At 34.2% G+C, this 23651-nt stretch overlaps 1 protein-coding gene across 1 annotated transcript in view; it reads left to right on the forward strand.

Moving 5' to 3' along the window:
* The window catches only part of LOC148951479 (solute carrier family 12 member 2-like), a 151607-nt gene that overhangs the window by 82382 nt on the left and 45574 nt on the right, over positions 1–23651 (forward strand). The window contains exons 5-10 of the mRNA XM_089091122.1: positions 2485–2685; positions 5186–5417; positions 7755–7876; positions 14929–15064; positions 19166–19377; positions 21041–21282. Coding sequence (XP_088947248.1) covers positions 2485–2685; positions 5186–5417; positions 7755–7876; positions 14929–15064; positions 19166–19377; positions 21041–21282 — 1145 coding nt within the window. The remainder of the gene's footprint in view (positions 1–2484; positions 2686–5185; positions 5418–7754; positions 7877–14928; positions 15065–19165; positions 19378–21040; positions 21283–23651) is intronic.

The raw sequence follows: 23651 nt of genomic DNA on the forward strand, positions 1-23651 counted from the left end.
GATTGGCTGAGAAAGGAACATGTGATCTAACTGTTCTCTATTTCTGGAAACTCATAACACTCACGTCGAGCGTGCACTTGCCCAGAACAACAACAACATCAAATACTATTTCCTATTTCTAGACACCTTGACATTCGCTGAGAGCGTGAACTTGCACAAAACAACACATAAAACGTCCTTGACATTCGCTGAGGGTGTGCACTAACAACAACAATAACATCGACCCTGGAAACTTAGGCCATTGACCCCATTAACCACCTGTTCTCCCTAATGACTCTATGCCCTTATTTGGTGTACTGTCACGAGATATATTCTTTTGATAACCGAATTTTGTACTGTCACGACCTTCTGAGGCCTTTCTACTTATTTACTTGTGTCCTTTAAAAGTGAAAAGATTTTGTTGTCATAGTCTGTCGTATCCATTACAACAAGTGAATTGCTTTTGTCTGCTTTGGTTATTATAATAGATGGGTCTTTGCGGAGGTTAGATAATATTTTTATGTCGTGCAAATTTTTTTGTGTGAAAGTGGTAGGAGACTTAGCCTTTTTTTGGCTATTATAAAGGGTATTTATGAGACAAGACCTAACTTCATCAGAGTTAGCAACAGATGGGTAGTATTTATGTAAAGTGGACTCTAAAGAGGAAACTATGTCTGCCACGGGAACTTGTTTCGATAGAAAAGAGAATTTTTTACCTTTTTCCAGTGTTTCAATTTTCTGGGTTTCAAATGTTCTAGAAGAGAGGTTAACAACAGCGGGTCCAGGAGTGAATCTTGTAGAATAAATACGGTTTCTCATCGAAAATTCGTCTCTGAATTTTTCTAATTTTGTATAAAGTCGTTCCTTTGGCGAGCGAAAATCATGGCAAAACAAATTCCTTTTTAATCTAACGGATACGACAGACTATGACAACAAAATCTTTTCACTTTTAAAGGACACAAGTATTTTAAAGGACACAATTATTGGGAAATTGAACTTCGGGGTTACCTAGATCCTCTTAATACTTATGATAGAAATTTGCAGTTTACCCTAGAAATTGAAATTGAAAATAAACTACCATTTTTAGATGTGCTAATTATCCATAATACTAATAACTTGGATTTTACTATCTATAGAAAACCAACGCAAAACAATAGATATCTTAATTTTAATTCAAATCACCCCCCACAAGTTAAAAGAGCAGTTGTAACTTCTCTTATTGACAGTGCCCTGAACATTTGCTCCGATTCATACATAAAAGCAGAAATAAATTCTATCAAAGATATTCTTTTTGGCAACGGATACCCTATTCCTTTTGTCAATAATACGATTAACCGTAGACTAAAAAGACATTTTCGTAAGATCAACGATATTTCACAATGCGAGGCTCCGGAAAAACCTTCTAATATAATCTATCTTCCGTACATCCCAAGAATCACAACAAAAATAGAAAATATTTGCACAAAAAATAATCTATATTTAGATTTCACTAATAATTTTAAAATCACAAATTTTTTAAACTCCGGTAAAGATAAAACCCCAGTTAACCGCCAAAGAGGGGTTTATCAAATACCATGCGATTATGGCAATTACTACATTGACAGAATTCATCAGAATCTGGAAAGGCGGATACACCACCATAAAGAAGACATAGACAAAGCGTTGGTTGCTAATAGTTCTAATAACTCCTTTGATTCTGCTTTAGCTAGCCATATATCTGATAATCCCAGCCACATAATACTTTTAGAAAAATCTTCTCTCATTAGTAGTGATTTGGGGATAAAACAGGTAGTTCGGGAATCTATCGAAATTAGGCTCAAAATAAATAAAAATATTTCCTTAAATAGGGACTTAAATAGGGCCAAGGTTTCATTTTGACCGCATAGTTTTAGTGCGTGTAATTAGAACTGCTCAACGCGAGAGTTCAATATTTTGTTGGTTTCAACCCAACGTCTTTTTAAAGAAAATTTCAGATCCCACAGTGACTGAACAGAAATTCTTATTTTGTACGGGCCCAATCAAGAAAGGCAGAACTACGATTACACCTATGTCCCGTTTAAATAGGTTCTTTGTAGTTATGTCATAATGAAGAACTGAAGATGCCTTTACAGGATGCTGAAAATTCATGCAGCTAGCTCATGGATTTGAGTAAGTAAATTTAGCCTAGTGGCGCAGAAAACGTCTTGTTTCTTATCAGAATTCTCAAGGGTTACCCACAAACTACTTAATACTTTAAGTTTTACTTAATTAAGTAAGGTTCTGAAGATCGTCTAAAATCAAAAATTATTTGTTTGACCTCTATCCCGAATAAAATATTCCGTCTTTATGGTAAAAAATGTCAAATATACAAGCATAGTTCCGCATAAACTATAACAAAAACAATAGTCACGAGAAGTACACAATAATCCTCCCAACAAATCTTTTTTTTATCTATACCGAGATCATACTCCTTGAAATTTATCTTCAATAACTCTAAATTCACCTAGATTCATTTTATAATTCTAGGACGCATCATCTGCTCTCCCAAAAGGAACTCTTCTCTCCATCCTTATTTCTTCAACTGTTTATGTGGCTTTTGCCTTCTTTTGTGGCGCCACTGTTGCTAGAGATGCCACTGGAAACGTAATTGATCTAGCCAATGACTCTTGGTTATTTTTGGACTGCGAGCCGAATGAATGTGCCTGGGGTCTTCATAACAGTTTTCAGGTGAGTTTTCACAAGCCTTTTGCAATAGCCGTAGTTAATTAGAGGGAACGTGATCTTAAATTCAGTGAGTTTCTTTGTGTTGAGTTTATCTAGTTTAAGTAGTCTCCATAGATTTTCCTATTCTTAGTTAACTGGATTGAGTTTTATATTACAACTTTCTGTGTTGAGATGTTGAGTTCTCTTTTGAGGTTTTGTAATGAGTTGAATGGAATATGTAGTATTTGTCAAGTTCTGTATTTTAAGCGGACTGGGTAGAGATGCCCATATTAAGTTTTATGTCTTAAGTTGACTGGGTTAATATGTCTATGGTTGTTTCCTGGGTTGGTTTGACTGGGTTGAATTGTTTTTACCGTGTTTAATATTTTCAGTTTCCTAAGCTTATTTGTCTCTGTGGAGTCTTTTGGGCTTAATTTCTTATGTTTCATTAACTGGGTGGTTTACTGTGTTGAGGTAACTGGTAACTGTGTTGAGGTAGTTAATTAGAGGAAACGTGATCTTAAATTCAGTGAGTTTCTTCGTGTTGAGTTTATCTAGTTTAAGCAGTCTCCATAGATTTTCCTATTCTTAGTTAACTGGATTGAGTTTTATATTACAACTTTCTGTGTTGAGATGTTGAGTTCTCTTTTGAGGTTTTGTAATGAGTTGAATGGAATATGTAGTATTTGTCAAGTTCTGTATTTTAAGCGGACTGGGTAGAGATGCCCATATTAAGTTTTATGTCTTAAGTTGACTGGGTTAATATGTCTATGGTTGTTTCCTTTGTTGGTTTGACTGGGTTGAATTGTTTTTACCGTGTTTAATATTTTGAGTTTCCTAAGCTTATTTGTCTCTGTGGAGTCTTTTGGGCTTAATTTCTTATGTTTCATTAACTGGGTGGTTTACTGTGTTGAGGTAACTGGGTCTAGTCTTCGACCCAGTTATGGTTGAGTTTTTGGTGGGCTGCTGGGCTGAGTTTTTGGCGTGTGTCTCTCTGTAATTATAAAACAGGTCTCTTATTTTTAAGTTAACTTTATTGTGTTAGTTTGTCGATCGTAAGTAGCATGAGCTAGATTTTTTTGTTAATTGAGTTTTTTTTTTGGGTTGACTGTGTTGAGCATCCGATGTGTTTTACTGTCCGAGTTAAGTCGTCCTGTGTTCAATTGACTGTGGTGAGTTGTAGTTCTGAGTGTCCTGCATTGGATTGACTACGCTTAGTTGTCTGTTTTGAATTTACTATTTCAATTTGACTGAGTTGAGTTACCAGGGTTGGGTTACCTTTGTTAGGTTGACTGTTTTCGGTTGAATTAGGTTGAATGGTTTCACCCCCAATCATGTAATATTAAATAATTTGGAAGATTCCAGTTCTAAGAAGGTGTATAATACCCATCTTTTCTACTAAAAGGCATCTGTGAAGAATGGGCCAGTTGCATAATTTGGGACAGAAGCCCTTGGAGTTGCGAGGTTATTTTTCCCATGAAAGTGTATTTTCTAGACTTATCTATTTGAGCTAAATGGCTTTCTCTAAATTTTTACCCTATGTCATGGTAGGGGTGGAGAGATACAGTGTTTCCCATGGAAAACACAAAAAGAAAGGGTATGGTGTTTCTAACGCATTTTAACCTTTAAAGAGGGCTTTCAATTTCAGTTCGAATGAGCCTCCTTACAAGTTTTATCACCATCGTTTCTACGCAAGTGGCATAAAAAAGATGCGAGGCGCATCGCTATGTTCTTAGTCGGCGCTGCTACATTCATATTTTTTTAAATACCTAATCTGTCAAGTGTTGGTTGGAACCAATACTTCCAATTGTGAGGCTTCAGCCTCATTTGGTGCTTTCGAACCTTTCTAGGGGAACATTTTAAACTGAAGGTTTTGTATTTATGTTTCTATGTTTTTTTTTTTGTTCTTTCTTTTTAATTTACTAAGATGAAACATCACTTTGATCTATGGGGCTTCCGCTACGTAAATTGATGATTATTCATGTAACTTGTAAACAACATAAAATGTTTCATCTCTAATTTTTGTAACGAATTGAAATAAATTTAAAAATTACAGTTTTATTAATCATGGTGTTAATATTTGACGCTAAAATACATTTGAAGCATCAACTGTGCTAGAAAAAAATCATTAGAAAATTGCAGTCATTAGAACCTTTACACCATTTACAAAGTATGAAGATTTTAAAATGAGCTTTAAATAGTGAATAGTTTAATAAGCAATTTTTGTTCTAATTGTCTGTTAAGCGTCAGTTAAATGCAAATGTGATACTTCCTTAAGTGTAATTATCTTTAGAATGTAAAGGCTCCAAATTGTCCGTATGAAGCCTTAGACTTTTGTGTTTTTCAACCCCTTGGGTAAGGAGTATTGACAAACTTTTTGACTACTTCCAAGCATTTGTTCATTATAATCAACAAATTTATCAATTAACTAAACCATAAATAATTGATGAAATAATCCAATTAATAAATATTCGTTTTTTACCTCAAATGAAATATAACAATGTTATTTTCGTTTGCTTTTCAGGTTATTGAAACAGTCTCCGCTTTTGGTCCCCTTATCTTCGCTGGATGTTTTGCTGCCACTCTTAGCTCCGCCCTTGCTAGCTATGTCTCCGCCCCTAAGATTTTTCAAGCTGTTTGCAATGACAACCTCTATCCAGGCATTGCATGGTTTGGCAGAGGTTACGGCAAAAACAATGAGCCTATCAGAGCATATGTCCTAACTTTTATCATTGCGCTTGCAGGCATTGCCCTAGGTAATTTTTTTGTTGCATGAAACACAATCAAACAACAAAGCAGCTACGCTAAACAATCAAAATAATAAAAAACAAAGAGAAAAGGGAAAAAGAAAACATGGCAGAAAATAAAACTGAAAAGGCCATAACTAAAAACATAACTGAAGAACAAAAAATATTTTAGGTATGACAAAATATATTGAAAATTTATTGATGTCAAAAATCAAAAGTTGTTCAGTCCGTTGCTTTGCTTTATTGACCAAGGATTGCGTAAAGATTTAAAATATTTCAACCACCCGTGTCTAATATTTTTTCGACATAAGTAAATTATATATCAAAGTTTCAGAAATGTTTATTTTACAGTTTACTCAAAGAGAAGAAACCACATTAGTGAATGTTGAAAAATAAAAAAATAAATGGGAATCACTTGTTTTGATTTTGGACAGAAATATAGTTTGTAGATTAGTAATTTATGCGTGAGACATATTAGTTTTATAAGAACAAAAATTTTATCTCTTTTAAGTAAATTATCGCGTATTTTTCTAATAAACACTAAATTATGAATATTGCTTAAATAGCCTGATAATACTTTCTATGCCAAAGGGATATTAAAACGTGATTGCCAAGATAAATATAAAAACTATTAATAATAAAAGAGGAGAAATAGACAAGGTATAGAACAAAATAAAATTTGAAAATAATCAAAAAACTTTTTGGAAAAGAATCCGAAAAAAAAAACTACTTCTCTTATTGATACCAAACCAAGCAAGCACTTGAAAGATGTCCTACCCTTGCAGGTTTTTCCAGTACCAGGGGACAACTACCAAAAATCAATGTTTACGGGCCTCTTAGGTAGCAAAAATATAGCAGCATTGGTCTTTTGTCCCCCCTTCCGCTTGCTCAGACCTCCGATCCTTGGGAATAACGAATAAAGGGCCTAAAATATCCCTAGCTACAGATCTTGCACCAGAATTGGCAGAAGCCTTCTTCAATACTTGTAATGATCTTTTTTTATGATTATGTTACGTTTTCTTTTTGTAAAAGAAAACCTTTCGGTTCATTTTTCACGATTGTTTATAGCCTGTTTTTTGCTCATTTTTAAGATTAAATTAGCATTTTGCCTTCAAGATATTATTATATAAAGTTTTATTGTACAATTCTGTTAATTGCAAGTTAGACTGGTATTTGTGATCCTGTTCAGTCGATGTTCAGTTGAACATTGTCAACCGATTATCTAATTGTTCGCGAGTGGACACCCTTTTCAGCTGAGTCAAATACTGTTCAATGAAAGGGATTACGATTATTACTTTGCAGCATAAAATGGTCATAAATGGCCCCTCGGTCATAGCATTCCAAATCCAATGCCCCATCCACTCGGCTAGGGCGGTCTAAGGGTAATATTATGTAAGTGGATCCTGCTCATTTGAGATTAAGTTGGTTTTGGTAACCCTTTTAAGTGGATATTCAGTTTGACATTATTCACTAATGGCACTATTGAACACGAGTGGAAACCTCGTTCAACTGAGCTACAAACTTGTGAATAGAAACGATTATTATTATTACTTTTATTAACGATTATAGTAACTTATTGATGCGTCATATTTTTTTCTTTCTACCCTATACAAAAGCTGCTAAAAATCAAAACGTGTGCTCTGATGATCCTTTATCTCTGTGACACCTATGCCATCTATAACATTAATATCATGACAGTATTATGACGTATGACAGTATTATTTATGACAACTTTATTCATTGCCAATCAAATTGGAATTAAGAACTGTTCAATTCACCGCTGAACTTAGCTTTTCTACAAAGAATATGAAAAATTGGAAACAACGGTGCTTTACTCACTTTTGCTACTTATAGTGAAGTATTGCCCAGTAAATCTAAAACAAGCTGAATATTGATACATCAAAATCTGAATTTCAATTAAAGATCCAAATTTATTTGATGCCAAGATATTATCCTCAGAAATTAGGTAGATTTTTTCGTTATATACAAAAATCTAAACAAATATACCTTTTCGTCCTTTTGACAAATAATTCTTTTACCTACGACCCGATAAACCCCCCCCCCCCCCAAAAAAAAAACTATTTAAAAATTAATTTTTTTTTGTTTAAACTTTTATAATTAACCTTATAACGTTGCGCGGCAAAGCTAGTAGGTGTTGCTCTGTTTAACAGAAACTACCATGAGCAATATCATTTTCGCACAATCTTTGCATTGTTCATTTCATTGTCGGCACGTGTTTTCAGGAGTGAGCCCTATTCTGTGTAGACTTATTGGCATATGTAACCTGTTGAATCGTATATTTACTCGAACACCGTTCAGGAACGCCAATTAACTCTCTTGTTTAAGGTGAATTGAACGCCATCTCTCCATTGATTTCGAATTTCTTTTTGGCTGCTTATGCACTTGTCAACTTTTCAACCTTCCATGTCAACCTAATTAAACCTGTTGGTTGGAGACCTACTTTCCGGGTAAGAGCGTTTTTTTTATATTTTTTTTATATTTTATAAGGAAATTTCTTTTTATATTCTCATGTCCCAACAAGTAGTGCAACCTGCCCAGGAAACCAAAGTCTCTAAATGTCTCGTTCAAGACTTTTTAATGATTCACCATGTTTAAACGTTTGAAAATTTTGCAGAATTCATTCATTAATTCATATTAATTTATACGTTTGTTTTATATTTGACTTGTAATATTCTTTTATTTCTGCGCGTTTTTAGTTTTAATGCCACCCTTCACTTTTCGAATTCGGTTTCGGAAAACTTTTAAAAAATCAATTTCTGTGTGATCCCCGTCCTGCACTGGTATCCGGGATCATTGCTTTTCCTGAGGTGAAAATAATTTCAATGATTTAAAGAACATGAAAGTTGGAACTTGGAATGTTACGACATTAAAAAATGACTATTGTATTGACATTTTGACTGACGAATTCAAATGATTCGAACTGGATTTATTTGGAGTTTCAGAAACTCATATCCCAGGGGTAGGAAGCATTAAATTAGGTGATATAGAATTTGTTTACTCAGGCAGGAAGGATGGGATACATCGACAGGGAGTAGGGCTCATGATGAATAAGGAAGCTGCTAAGTCTTGTTTAGGCTGGGAAGGTATTAATAATAGAATACTAATTGCTCATTTTATGACTAGAAAGTTCAAGGTATCAGTTTTAGTAGTATACGCCCCTGTAGAACCAACTGACGGAGATACTAGTGACTCAGATGAATTTGACTTACAGTTACAGGAGCAAATAGACAAGGTCCCAGGTAGAAATATGATGTTATTGCTGGGAGATTTTAATGCCCAGGTTGGTAGAAATAAGGATAGATGGTATCCCAGCTGGTGTAGGAAAAGAAAACAGTAATGGATACAGACTTTTGCAATTTTGTAGGTATAACAATCTAGTTATAACCAATACGGTGTTTGGTCATAAAATGGCTCATAAGCTAACATGATATTCACGTGATGGTAAGACAGCAAACCTTATTGATTTTGTTATTGTAAACCGAAGACTAGCAGGATCAATACAAGATACTAGGGTATATAGGAGTGCTGTTATTGATGTTAAAAGTAAAGATCACCATCTAGTAGTGTCTAGGGTTGATTCAAAGCTGATATTTCGGAAGGTTATTTATCTCTCAGGAAGTTATGATGTATACTCCAGGTAGAGAATTTGAGAGAAAATTTCCAGGAACAGTTGAATACCAAACTTAAGAGTTTAAAATTTGACAATCTGGAAGATGGTTGGAATAATTTTAGAAAAACAATTTGTGAAGTTGGTGAAGGTGTATTCGAGAAGAAAGCTAGAACTGCAGCTAAGAATATTAGTTAAAAAGCTTTATGTTTAATAGAAAGGAGAAAGGACTTGTACAAGAATTATCTGAGTGATAGATCGCATGAAAACAAAAGAAATGTAAGGAAAGTGGAGAAAGCATTGAAATATGAACTAAGGAGGTGTGAAGTAGAGGCCATGGATAAAATTGCTGAGGATTTAGAAGATGCAGCTAGACGGCATAATAGTAAAATATTGTACTGGCACGTTAACAAATTGAGAGGTAGTTGTCAATCTGGACTTGTCCCAGTTAAAGATAGGAATTGGTTGGCAATTAGCGATAAGGAAAAAACTAAAGCGAGATGGGCCGAACATTTTGAGAACTTGCTTAACCGAGATAGAGTTGCAGGAAAAAATATAGAGGAAAATGAAAAAGTTGGTGATACCTTGGATGTGAAGGAAGATTTGTTTTGTGAGGAGGAATTAGCAACAGTACTAAAAGGATTAACGAATAATAAGGCTCCAGGTGCTGATAGGGTAGTAAATGAGTTTCTTAAATATGGTGGCTCTGAGGTTAGAAATAAGTTACTGAAGATTATGAATATGATTTTTAAAAAGGGGGAAGTACCTAACGATTTTAGGAAAACCTTAATTAAGCCACTTTATAAGAAAGGTGATAAAAGTGAGTGTGGTAATTATCGAGGCATTAGTCTGGTCTCTGTAGGTAGCAAATTGCTTAGTAATATGATACTTTTTAGACTGAGAGATGCCGTAGACAAAGTTTTAAGAGAAGAGCAGTGCGGTTTTAAAAAAGGTAGAGGATGTGTTGACCAAATTTTCACTCTTAGGTTAATAATTGAGAAGTGCCTAAGTTTTCAAACACCTTTGGTCCTCAGTTTTATAGATTATGAGCAAGCGTTCGATTCTGTTGATAGAGAAGCTTTAGTAAAGGTTTTATCCTTGTATGGTATACCAGACAAATACATTAAAGTGATTAGTGCTATGTACGAGAATAACACTGCTGCGGTTAAGGTAGGAAATGAGGTTAGCAGCTGGTTTTGTATTAAATCAGGAGTTAAGCAGGGTTGTGTTCTATCCCCCTTTATATGGATTATTTTGATGGACTTTGTTTTAAGGAGCACAGGAAAGGCAATGGGAGACCACGGAATCAAATGGGGAGGAAAAAGTCTCCTGGACTTGGATTATGCTGATGATTTAAGCATCCTAGATGAAAGTGTGAGCAAAATGAATGAAGTTTTAGAGGTTTTGCGAGTTCAGGGTGCTAGTATTGGTTTGAAAATTAATGTTAGGAAGACTAAGTCACTAAGGCTAGGAATAAGTGAAGATGAAAAGGTGACGTTGGGTAACGAAAATATTGATCAGGTGGAAAGCTTCACTTACCTCGGTAGTATTATTAGTAAAGACGGTGTGAGCAGTGAAGATGTTAAAAGTAGAATAGCGAAGGCTCAGGGTGTTTTTTCACAGTTAAAAAAAGTTTAGAAGAATAGGAAGATAAGTCTGCAAACCAAGATTAGAATATTAGAAGCTACAGTGATGATATTGGTCAAATATGGTTCTGAAGAATGGACGCTCTGAAAGGAGGATGAAGATTTGCTGGATGTTTTCCAGGGAAATTGCTTAAGGATTGCTTTGGATACACGGTTAACTCACCGTAATTCAAACAATAGGCTATACGAAAAATGTGGTTCAATACCGCTTTCTAGGGCTATAATGAAAGAAAGGTTAAGGTGGTTAGGGCATGTTGTGAGGATGAAGGATGACAGATTGCCGAAGATTGTTCTTTTCGGCCAACCATCTAGGGCTAAACGGAAAGCAGGTCGTCCCCGTCTGGGGTGGGAGGACGTCATAAAGAAAGATTTAAAGGAGATGGGAACTTCGTGGGTGGGTGTAAAAAGGGAGGCTTTGAATAGATTGGGGTGGAGGAGGAGCGTGCGTAGCTGTGTTGGCCTCTGGCGGCTTGGTGCTGCGATGAGTTGTTAGTAGTAGTAGTTTTTAACAGATTAGAATATACAAGTTTCTATTTAAATTCAAGAGTAATGTTAAAACCTGTATTAAGAAGAAAGAATGTCAAGGCCCTATAAAAAAAAACGACACAAAAATAACCTCAGTCCCGACTCGATGCAGAAATTAGCTAATTTAAAGGCACAGAATTGGCGCCCTTCAAAAAATCCACAAGTAGCTCTTTTTTTCTCGTAAGTCATATATTCTGAGAGTTTCCAAAACTAATCTTTTGGTAAATCTTTGAAAATTTCGTATACAGCACAGAGTTTTTCATCGCTAAAAATATAAATCTGTTGCCAACTTTTCAGATTTTGGAAACATTTGTGACGATAAACTTTTTTATTGAATACATTTTGGTGAAGGGGTTTCAACCCTAACTTCCTCAGATAGAATCTAAAGTTGCAGGTAAATATAAAAATTCATGGAAGTCTCATTGGAGAACCCCTCCCCTGGTTTTGACTTTTCCTATATTATTGATTTTCCTAAATTTTCGCGCTAAAGTATTTATTATTTTTAAAAAAGCTTCCATTCTAATTAAACAGTCCTTGTGTTTCAGTACTTTCTTACAAAACTGGGACAAACAGTCAAACTTTATTGCAAAGAGCAATGTATTGAGGGGGGAGGAGAAATCCCTTCATATACGGAATAATTTCTGTCTGTTTTGAGTTTTAATGTTGCTCCTTTCATTCAGTTGAAAAAAAAATGTTTGTTATTTAATTTCTGATCGTTTTTCAAATAAGGCCGGTAAATCTGGCTCACCCTATATGAAACATTCCCTCGCGAGAAACTCGTCCGTGGAAAGTTGCCCCCACAAAAGACAATTCCATCCTTACTGAAACCTCCCCCCCCCCTCTTCAAAATTTCTTGCAGACGATTTAGCCTGAAAAATTATCCTTGGCATACTTGCATTTGAAAAAAGACTTTAAGCTCTAATTGTTTTTTCAATCACTCCCAAAATTCCCCTTCAATGGAAATGTTTTCTCAGAAATAAAAGCACGCTGAAAATTTCCCGCGGACCATTACCCCGGAACATCTCACCACATGCAAAATTGAGTTGGCGAAGAGAAAGTAAGACAAATAAAAAGAATCTCGTATAGGAATTCTGTCAAATTAGTAGTATTATATTAATGACTCTGGCGGTCCAGTCTCCCCACTATACAACAGGCCCACCATACAACGTGCCCAACATACAACAAGACACATATCACAGCATGACACATATTACAACAACACATATAACATTCCATATAACAACGGACAAAACCATTCATACAACAACACACAATACCATCCATATATCAACACATAAAACCATCCATAAAGCAATACACTTACCCATCCATACATCAATAAACATAACCATTCATATAACAACGCACATAACCATCCATATATCGACACATAAAACCATCCATACAACAAGACACATATATCAACACACAAAACCATCTATATATCAACATACATAACCATCCATACATCAACACACATAACCACCCATACATCAACACACAGAACCATCTATATAACAACACACGAAACCATTCATATAACAACACACAAAACCATCCATATATCATCACACATTGCGATCCATAGAGTCATATCTTGAGGTCTCCGATAAGAGGTATGAATTGGGGACTTGGGGCCCTTTTTTGGGACTTGGGGCCCTGGTGTAGGACTTGGGGCCCTGCTTGGGGACTCAGGGCCCTGAGTGTGGGATTTAGGGCCCGGGAATGGTGACATGGAGTTCTTTCATGTTCATTACAATGCTATATCCTTTTCTAGTTCATAACCAAAAAAAAATTAAAATGGGAGAATGGGCACTGTCACACTCATAAAACATATTCTACTATTATTCATGTTAAGGCTTGGGTTTAATAATAAACCATGGACTGAATACAAAAGATTATGAATAACTACTAGAACGAAAAGCTTTTTAAAAAACTAACGATTATATATAAAACTCCAAACCCATAACATCCGGTAAATGCTCTTTTTAAACCGCTCCCTTATGAATAGACCTGGTCCAAAATATTCCACGGACTGAATCCAGCAGCTCAATAGTAGTGTAAGATGATTTAAAACTATACACTTCGTTATCTATAGTGGAATGTAAATCCCATTTGATAAACTGAATTAGAAATAGCCCCATCACCCACTAAGAATACAATGGACAAAAAATATCACTTACTTCTTGCTTACAGCATTCATCATCAAAATTGATTTTGGTTGCATCCAGGTTATTAGTTCAGATTCAATTTATTGACTGAACAAAAGCACAATCCTCTGTTCTTTTATAAAAAAAACTGGCTTGAGAAAACAACCCGAAGCCCTCTCTAACTGCTGGCATTCTTACAGAAAAATTTCTTATTGGAGACGCCAAGATTTATCTGTTGTATGGTTGGCAATGTGTGTTGTTATATGGATGGTCTTATGTGTCGATATGTGGATGGTTTTATGTGTGGATATATGGTTTTGTGTGTTGATATATGGATGGTATTGTGTGTTGCTGTATGAATGGTTTTGTCCGTTGTTATATGGATGGTTATATGTGTTGTTGTAATATATGTCATGTTGCAATATGTGTCTTGCTGTATGGTGGGCCAGTTGTATGGTGGGCCCGTTGTATGGTGGGGGGACTGGCCCACCGGATTCATTAATACAATACTACTGAAATCCCCCCTGTGTAAAATTTCCTCTGGAAAGTTCACCCCTGGAAATTTCCCTCCATATCAAAAATTATCCTCATGGAAATCCAGCCCAAGCATAAAATCCCCCCCCCCAATAAAAATGTCTGTATACTTTCCAATAAGAAATACTATACGCAAACAACGGGCAAAATTTACAGCTTAAAGACCTATCCCCAGGGGCTGTGGGGGGGTCATGTTATCTCGGAAGGCAAATTTTTGGGACCTTTCAACTATTTTGAACAAAATAGTAATCTTAAAACTTTTATCAAACAAATTTAGGGAAAAAGGGACGTGGGAAGGGGACTAGTTGCCCTCCAATCTTTTTGGTCACTTAAAAAGGGCACTGGAACTTTTAATTTTAGTTTAAATGAGCCCTCTCCCGATTTTCTATGACCATTGATTCGATATGATTATCCCTGTGGATAGAAAAACAAAAAAAAACATTAAAAAACAAATAAACACGCATCCATGATCTTTCTTCTGAAAAAAAAATCACATTTTTTCAGATCGGAGCTTGAAACCTCTAAAGTAGGGTTCTCTGATACGCTCAATCTGATGGTGTTATTTTCAAAAAAAAAAAAAAAATACTTTTAGTGAGTGTTTTCCCATTTTTTTGGACAATCAGGGAAATTTTCTCAGGCTTGCAGCCTTTTATGGGTAACACTAAGCTTAATGAATCTTTTATATTTGTAATCAGCATAATAAGCCAATTATTTTGATATATCTATTAATATCAAGTTCCTTTTTTAGAGGTTCGGTTGCTATTAAGCCGTGTCACTCCTTACTTACAGTTCGTTACCACGCATTTTTTTTATATGCATCTTATTTAGGAGCTTTACAGACGAAACGCTGATGAATTTTGTTAGCTCCGTTTTGCGTTTCATACAGGTGAACTATCCACGTCGCTTTTTTTGTTTTTTTTTTCTACTGGCCGTAGTCCTGTTTGTTTCTTCATTGTTGAGATTTATCTCTTTGTTATTTATTAATTGTTTATGCTTATATTTGTTAATTATTAAGCAATATAGATTTGAATTTTTAGTATTACAACGGCTGGGTCAGTTTGATTGGTGCGATACTATGCATTGTTGTGATGTTTCTGATGAGTTGGGCAACTGCACTAATCACATTTGCTGCCTTTGTTGTCCTCTATCTTGTGGTTGTGTACAGAAAACCTGGTAAGCAGCATGTATACACATAGTTTGTTATTATAAATTTAAATAAGGGTGAGCTTAAATTTTTTTTGCAGATGTGATTAGAGAATTATCATAAGGATTTTCTGTGAGATGAGAGCTAAACAGACATATCTTTTGGACATGGCAGGGCTTGAAAAGAAGAAAATGCTGAATAGTGAAATGTTAAAAAGGTTTCTAAATTGCAAGTTAGATCTCTGTCTGTGCAGAGGGAGTTTTACTCCCAAGACCTCTCTTTTCAACTAGTTTAGATCCTGATAATTCTAATACAAATAAAATATCTTATGGCATTTTATGCTTCCTTTGCAGGGATGTTAATTTATGAAAATTGAGAGGGGCAGGGGAGAGCAAGAAGTTTTTTTTTTAGAGTCTGGGGAGTGAGAATTTTGCTGTTTTTTCTGTATTCCTTCCGTAAAAACACCAAATAAAAGTACTTCTTTTTAAAGAAAACACCAAAAAAAGTATTCTTCAAAATATAGGAGGAAAGCGGGGTTGAGCAAAAAATTATAGTGGAAACTTGTCCCTTTTGTTCCTCCCTCTAACTGAGGCCGCTATTTCCGTGGGACACTAAATAAAGCTATTTAACACATGCTATGGAATTCCATGTATATAATGGGAATTGGAAAAATAGATAGGTTTATTATCTCTGCTTTAACACAGTCTCCAAAAGCTCTTATGATTAGGATAATATGTGGCAAGTTAATAATGTTTGATTTTAACTATTGAGACTATTTTCTTTATCTGACTAATTTAACTTATTGTTTGTTTTATACATATATGTTGTTTATACCTATATATTTTTTCTTATCTTTTTTACCTAATTTTACGTGTTTTGTTTTTACCACGCTTTATCTATTTTGTAAAACTAAAAGATAAGAACTTTTTCGTATACTTTTTGTGTCGCTCAGCCGACCAAATATTCATTACACATAATAATACGGTCCAAGATACCTCGTTCGTAAAGATAGACTTCTAAAAACCAGCAAACTAAAATAAACTATTGGCAATTAAATTCAAATTTTATAGTTCTAAATTTTATAGTTATATTTTCTCAGGCTTGCAGCCTTTTATGGGTAACACTAAGCTTAATGAATCTTTTATATTTGTAATCAGCATAATAAGCCAATTATTTTGATATATCTATTAATATCAAGTTCCTTTTTTAGAGGTTCGGTTGCTATTAAGCCGTGTCACTCCTTACTTACAGTTCGTTACCACGCATTTTTTTTTATATGCATCTTATTTAGGAGCTTTACAGACGAAACGCTGATGAATTTTTTGTAATGTAAAATTTAGGAAGAACGATAGAACAGTGAGTTGAAATAGGTTAAAACAAGGGAAGGTACATGACAACTAAGATATTTTTCATTGATCAAATTGATAAATCATCATGTTTTTTATTCTTTAAAAGTGTACTTTATGCCGATGTTTGTGCAATTTCTTATGAAGAACTTTAGCAGTTTATAAGTATGAAGGACTTGCCTTCCCACCTTTCTCTGTGTGCGGGTATGTAAATTGGATAAAAATTTTACTTGATCATTTATTTTCTTAGCCGGCATTACCTTTTAATTTTTCTTTTCATTCTTTTTTACTCTTATAAATATCATTATTATCGTTATTGTCGAGCCATTTATCAATATTATTATAGTAAATTGATTCCTAATTAAAAAGAAATTCAACGTTTAAATTTTCAACCTTGCCAGGCAATTCACCGACTTAGCTGTCATATTGAAATTCATCAGCTTACAACCTATAATTGTTTAAGCTAAGATTTAAGCTTAGGATTAAGCAAAGCTTATACTTTACACAGAGAAAGCTAAAAAAGCTATAAATTGTATGAATAAGTATGGTCTATTAAAAACGTTTTCTAAATTCGAAGACACTGGCAGAGCCGTGTTTGGCCTGTCAAAACTGCCATGGAAATACAGTTTGTGTCTGAAATATAACGTCGAAAATATTTTTTTACACATAGGGAGGTATAATTTTCAAGTAGATGAGATTTTGATTATTTAGTATTTTTGTTTTTGTGACAGCGTTGTGGGTTAAGCCACGCCTTGAGAGTCTTGGGTACTGCGATTAAAACGGACCTATTGCAGGGGCTTGCTTCTTTGAGAACAGTGCCATCAAGGCAAATATATCCTAGAAAGTGACACCACTCTTTAAGACTGCCCCCCCCTCTGATGGCTTTGGGCTCTGTCTGGAAACAGAGTTGCCTTTATTTTTTTCAACTGAGACACTTTCATGCCACTCTCCCATTTCCCTGCTTCACTTTGGTTTCTTTTAGAGTTAATAATTTATCTTAATCAATTAACAAAATTTATATTTTTGCTTTAATTTTGGATGATCTGGTACAAATAACTTGGTATTACGGAAAAGTGGGATGGGTGGATTGGTTATAAGCAGTGATACAAGACTATATCTATTATGTAATGCCCTTTGGGCTATTTTGTCGAAAGTAATCAAATGGTCCTTAACAATCAACGCTTATCTTATGAATTGCTTAACCTAACTGCGGTATAAATGTATCAGTCGTAATTATTAACTTCTATCAAAAGAATTTTGATAAATTCGAAAAAAGTCATTTATTAAAAGTTCTATTTCATAAATACCATCATTTTCATTGCATATAAATACTACAATGATAATAGTTTCTCAGCTAAGAGGTTAACTGGTGGTCAAGTACACAGGGTAAGACACACCATTGTAAATATAATAGTTATTGTAGTTATTGTAAATATAGTCAAATTTTAGATATTCTGGAATTTCTCTGGTCGCAAAAGTAGCAAGCTGCCTTCGAAATTTAGATCCTAAAAGGTTGCACCTAGGGATCAAAACACCCAATTTTTATTTGATTTCAATCACAATAACCTGTTTCATTTGGTGAGATATTCTGTAAAAAATAAGTCTGATTTAATAGCAGAAAGAAACAATATATTTATTTCGCTTGAAAATAAAGCATCTCAATTATTATTATGAAGCCGCCTTTGACAGCGCTACAACACAGACCTCAAAGGCGCCCAGTACAAGAATTTTCTGGAGAAGTTTACATTGCAAGCTTAAATATTTTATCTAGTTTATGCTCGAAATATTTTTATTTCTCTTTTTTATGATTCCTTTTTTGAACGGGGCAGATACATGTACAGAATAAAAACACTAACAAAGGCATTTTGCTTACCGAGACAGACAATGAAGCATCAAAAGCCATCCGGAGTTATTCAATGACAATCGATCATACAAAACTATTCAAATATTATAAAGGGGAAAAAAAAAACAAACTAGAAATTAATAATTTGAATATATTGGCAATGCAAGAGTAGGCTGTTCACCAAAATTATTCCTGAGATAAAATAACCTTCTTTGCCCTTGACTTGAAAGTAGAATGGCTTGAAGCATCCTTCACATAATTTTATCGAAACACGAGGGCTATAATGACGAATAACTAAGGTACTTGAGTGGTACTCCTGAATTCATGAGTTATGTTATCCCCATTTCTAGTATTATGATTTTTATGGTCTCTATTGCAGCTAAAAAAAAAGAAAAAATAATATGTTACTTGTAGGTAAAAAAAAAAAAAAGACAGCACATCACTTAAACAGTTTTTTTAATGCTTGCAAGTTGGAATTTTGACTTTTTTCTGAATCTTAGTGGTTTTAAAGACTTTACGGTAAAATTTATGGAATGTCTTTTAAAGATGTCACAGAATGGCTTGCCCAAATTTGGCATCCTTATATAAAGCGTGAAGAAAATATAAGAAATAAATTATTTAAGAATTCTTTTACAAAATATATTTTTATTCTTTGGATTACCAAGGGCTCTGTTTAATTTTTCAGTGATAATACAACAAAAAATCAATGTTTTGAATTTATTACGTGGCCACTCAAAAAATTTGCTTTGAATGTTATTATATATGATTACTATAGGATCACAGATTGATTACATTATTAGATCACAATATGTGGAAAGTTTCTCTGGTCTTTTAGAAGAAGGTAAGAATAAATAAAAAGGAACAAAGGACAAAGGAACAAAGGGCAAAGGACAGTTCAAAAGTCATTTGTTAATACTTTTAATAATAATTTTTCTATTTAGAGGTTAACTGGGGTTCAAGTACCCAAGCTCAGACATACAAGACTACTGTAGATTCAGTTTATCAGCTTTTAAACTTAGAAGAGCATGTGAAGAATTATCGTCCCCAAATCTTGGTTTTAACTGGTCATCCTGCATCAAGAACCCCCTTGGTAGATTTTGCAAATCTAATCTGCAAAAAACAGGGCTTTATGCTATGTGGACATGTTAGCAAGGTTCGTATTTCAATTATGAAATATTTGGTTTATATAGTTCGAAATCAAGCACTCCATGCTCTATCAGCTTTTGTAAAGTACCAAATATTTAACATATTTATGACTTTTGAAGAGCCTTTTAAAAATTCAAATTTATTTGTAACTAGTATGCTCTATAAATTGTTTCAACCCATTTGTTAGCATCAAAAGGCTTTAAGATCTTTGATTTTCCTAAAATACTTTATGTCCTATTTTATCGTAAGTCAAATAACTTGATGCATGAAATCTTTGAATTTTGTTCTGCTTTGAAGAACCACAAATAAAAAATCATCATCATTTAATAAGAATTGGGTTTCTTTAATAGTCACAAAAATCGAAAGTAATTGCTTCGCGTGTCGTTTGTTTAACGATTCGTCATATCATTTACATCAATTGGCAATAGGTCACACATTATATCCGTTTATACTTCTTTTTTATATATCTTTTTATACTTAGTAAACAAAACACCAAAGTCAATGTAAGGCAAAAAATTATAAACATTTGTCACACAAAATCTGTATAACATCTAAAGAAAACTTAAGACTCGTTAGGCTGCAAGATGATACAAGTGACAAGCCATCGAAAACGGTTGTTGGTTGGTCAGCAAGAATTAGACCTCAAGGACGTTACCGAATTGGTATGAATTAATTAAAGTGACCAGAGAAATAATAGCCTTATCTTTAATGATGGGGCAATGTAATAAATTACCCTAGATTGTCGAAGACAAACATTAAATTACCAAATTGCCTAATTGCCTGATCTTGTCGGTCCTTGCTCATAATGACGAATCATATGTAGTTTATAATAGTTATAACAAATATAATAGTTATAGTTATAATAGTAATAATCATAGTAATTATAAGAACTACTCCGAATAATTAATTTGACCGTAGCATATACACTCATGTATAAATTTTATGTACTTTTCGCACTTCTTACAAAATTGTCTTTCCCCCGCCGCCGAAGTTTCAGCACCACTAAAAAATTCATGTTAATACACCATTTTATTGGTAAAAAAAACTTTTAAATAAGAAGCTGGAGAACATGGTGTATACAGCTAATTGAAAGCACACAATACCGGGTTTTTTTTATACTCGTTTTGAAAGTCCAGAGCCAAGCAATGGAGACTCCAACATGGATCTGGTGCACCAGGAGTCGTGGAGATAAATGGGCTTACTCTTCTTCCAAGCTTGTCCCCGTTTCTTTCAAGCGACATCCTTAAATATACTCACGTGAAAATGCTAGTTACCACCGATTTAAAGTAAATTCTGCAGTAAATTAGAACATAAAACGAACTTTAGGAGTAAAATTTTGAACTTCGTCTATTTCATTAAACAGGAAACACTCACCACCACAAAAGGAGGGCCATAACATAAAGCTGGTTAAGAGCACATACAACCAGGTCTCCTTATATTCATGTGGATAGTTGAGAGCTAGACAACGGATTTGCTAGGTTAATATAATCAAGAAGACTTGTGTTTCTTTCAAAATGTTTCCTTCATCCTCAGCCTCAAATTTTGGTTTTCTTAGATTTATTCGTGTGAATATACCAATCACTACCATGTTCAAGTGATTTACATAAGAAATTAGGATATAAGAACTTCCCTTGAAATATAGTTTTTAACTTTTATTTTTTATTGAACAGGAATCATTCACCCACCGTCAAAGAGAGGCCATAGCCCGCAGTGCGTACAGCTGGCTGAAAGCACACAAGATCAAGTCTTTCTATACTCTTTTGGACAGTTCAGAGCTAAGCAATGGAGTTGGTGTACTGATTCAATCAAGTGGACTGGGCAAAATGAAGCCAAATATTGTGATGATGGGCTTTATGGCAGACTGGGCTACTCGAGATCCGAATGAACTGAGTGAATATTTTGAAGGAATACAGTAAGTCATTTAATCGCTCAATTTTTTATTTGTCTTTGTTTTATTTTCTTTTTATAATATTATGAAGATCTGAAGTCTAATTAATATTACAGATTAACCTGCTTAGTCACAATATTGAACTAATCACATTTCACCAATATAGAAGTTTAACAAATATAGAGAATGGTGGATATGATCACAAGTTTTAAATACAAGATGTGGTGCAATAGGCAGCTAAGGACAAATAGTTTTCTTCTGGAAAGAATATATTAGGTCAAATACTTAATTCAAAACTGTATAACTAACACCATCTTGTTTCCTACGATTTTCCTGGCAGTAATTGAATTTTTGCTGTTCCAAAGTTTTGAAAGGATCGATCTCCTTGCTGGGACTGGGACAAAATATAAATTATTTGGTCACTGACGCTTCCAAATATGGAATTCCTTAAAATTATCATAGACCTGAAGTCCCAAGAAATTTTTACAAGATTTTAACGATGGCAGAAAATATACAGACAAAAACTTGATTTCCTTTGCTTAAAAAAAAGAAATTAAAGACTCAAGAAATGCTCTAAGAATGTAAGCATAAAAAAATTAAAAATGTCAAAAATAAAAAAGGGAAAAAAAAAGATTCTGAAATTCATGCCACTTATCGATAATTTAATTTTTTTCTGGTGAAATCCATATTATTTGCATATAATTTGCATATTAATTTTACTTTTTTTGGCTAAATGGATTTCTCGAAATTTTGTTCAGACGTAACTTACGAATTAATTTACGTAAGGAACTTCTATATTCGTATGTTGTTATTACGTATATAAGGGAGTTCGCCCCCTAGTCTACTCCTCACCCTTTACACTAAAGTTCGAATTTTGTTCGAATCACAAACCCCTGAATCACAAACACCGGCTAATTAGAATAGATAGCTCTTTTGAAAGTACTAAAAAAAAAAATTTAGCGTAAACAGCGAGGTATTGACTAGGGGGCGAACCCCATCATATACGTAATAATTTCTTTTCGTTTTAACTTTTAATGTTGCTCCTTGCTTTCAGTTGAAAAAGTTTTTTTTTTATTTAATATCTGATTGTTCTTTAAATAATGCAGGGAAATCCGGCACCCCATTCATAGAAATGTCCCTTCCTCCAAGGAAACATACTGAAAACGTCTGTATACTTCCCATCAACCAATACTATAGGTAAACAATGGGCAAAGTTCATAGCTTGTAGCCCTTCCCCCCGGAAGAGTGGGAGATTAAGTCATCCTAAAACACATATTCATTAGATTTTTCGACTATGCTGAACAAAATGAATATCTCAAAATTATGATTGGATGACTTCGGGAAAAAAATGAGTGCGGGAGGTGGCCAAGTTGCCGTCCAATTTTTTTAGTCACTTAAAAAGGGCAATAGAAATTTTAATTTCCGTTTTAATGAGCCCTCTCACGATATTCTAGGACTACTGGATCGATAAGATCACCCCTGGAAAAAAAAAAAAAAAAAAAACACGCATCCGTGATCTTTCTTCTGACAAAAACACAAAATTCCACATTTTTGCAGAGAGGAGCTTGAAACTTCTATTGTAGGGTTCTCTGATACGATGAATCTGATGGTGTGGGATTCATTAAAGTTCTATGACTTTTAGGGGGTTGTTATCCCCCTTTTTTTCGAAAATAAGGCAAATTTCCTCAGGTAACTTTTCTCGCGTAATTTTTGATAGGTAAGACTAAACTTGATGAAACTTTTATATTTGAAATCAGCAAAAAAGTTTGATTCTTTTGATGTATCTATTCGTTTTTTAGAGTTTCTGTTACTATTGAGCCGGGTCGCTCCTTACTTACATTTCGTTACCACAAACTGTTTGATAATATTGCCGATATACAGACTAGTAGTTGAATCGGTGTTAAGTCAGCAGCTCTGCATGATTGCGTTCTATCTCCTTTTACATGGTCTATTTCTATGAACTTTGTCTTAAGAAACACAGCAAGGGCTATGGGAAAACATCGTATCGATTGGGAAGGTAACACTCTCATAGACTTAGACCATGCAAATGATTTCAGTGTAATAGATAAAAATATAAGCAATTTGAACGAGTTTTTGATGGTTGTGATAGTTCAGGGTGTGAGAATAGGCTTGGAAACTAATGTTAATAAAAATAAGGTGCTTTGACTAGGTATAAATGAAAACGAAGAGAAGATGTTATAATATGCTCTTGGGAAAAAGAAATTATATGCTTCGAAAATTCACAGGCTGACTCCCATTATTGTCTTGTTCTTAATAATTAAATTGAGAATTATTTGAATAAAGATCTTTAAAATATTTTGATATTGCAATAGCCAAATTTTCGAATAATTTTTGGAATAGCATCCACAGTTTCACTTTATGTACATTTTGTT

Source organism: Artemia sp. Qi Xiang Cuo, chromosome 6, assembly GCF_049724085.1.
Source record: "Artemia sp. Qi Xiang Cuo chromosome 6, ASM4972408v1, whole genome shotgun sequence".
NCBI lineage: Eukaryota > Metazoa > Arthropoda > Branchiopoda > Anostraca > Artemiidae > Artemia > Artemia sp. Qi Xiang Cuo.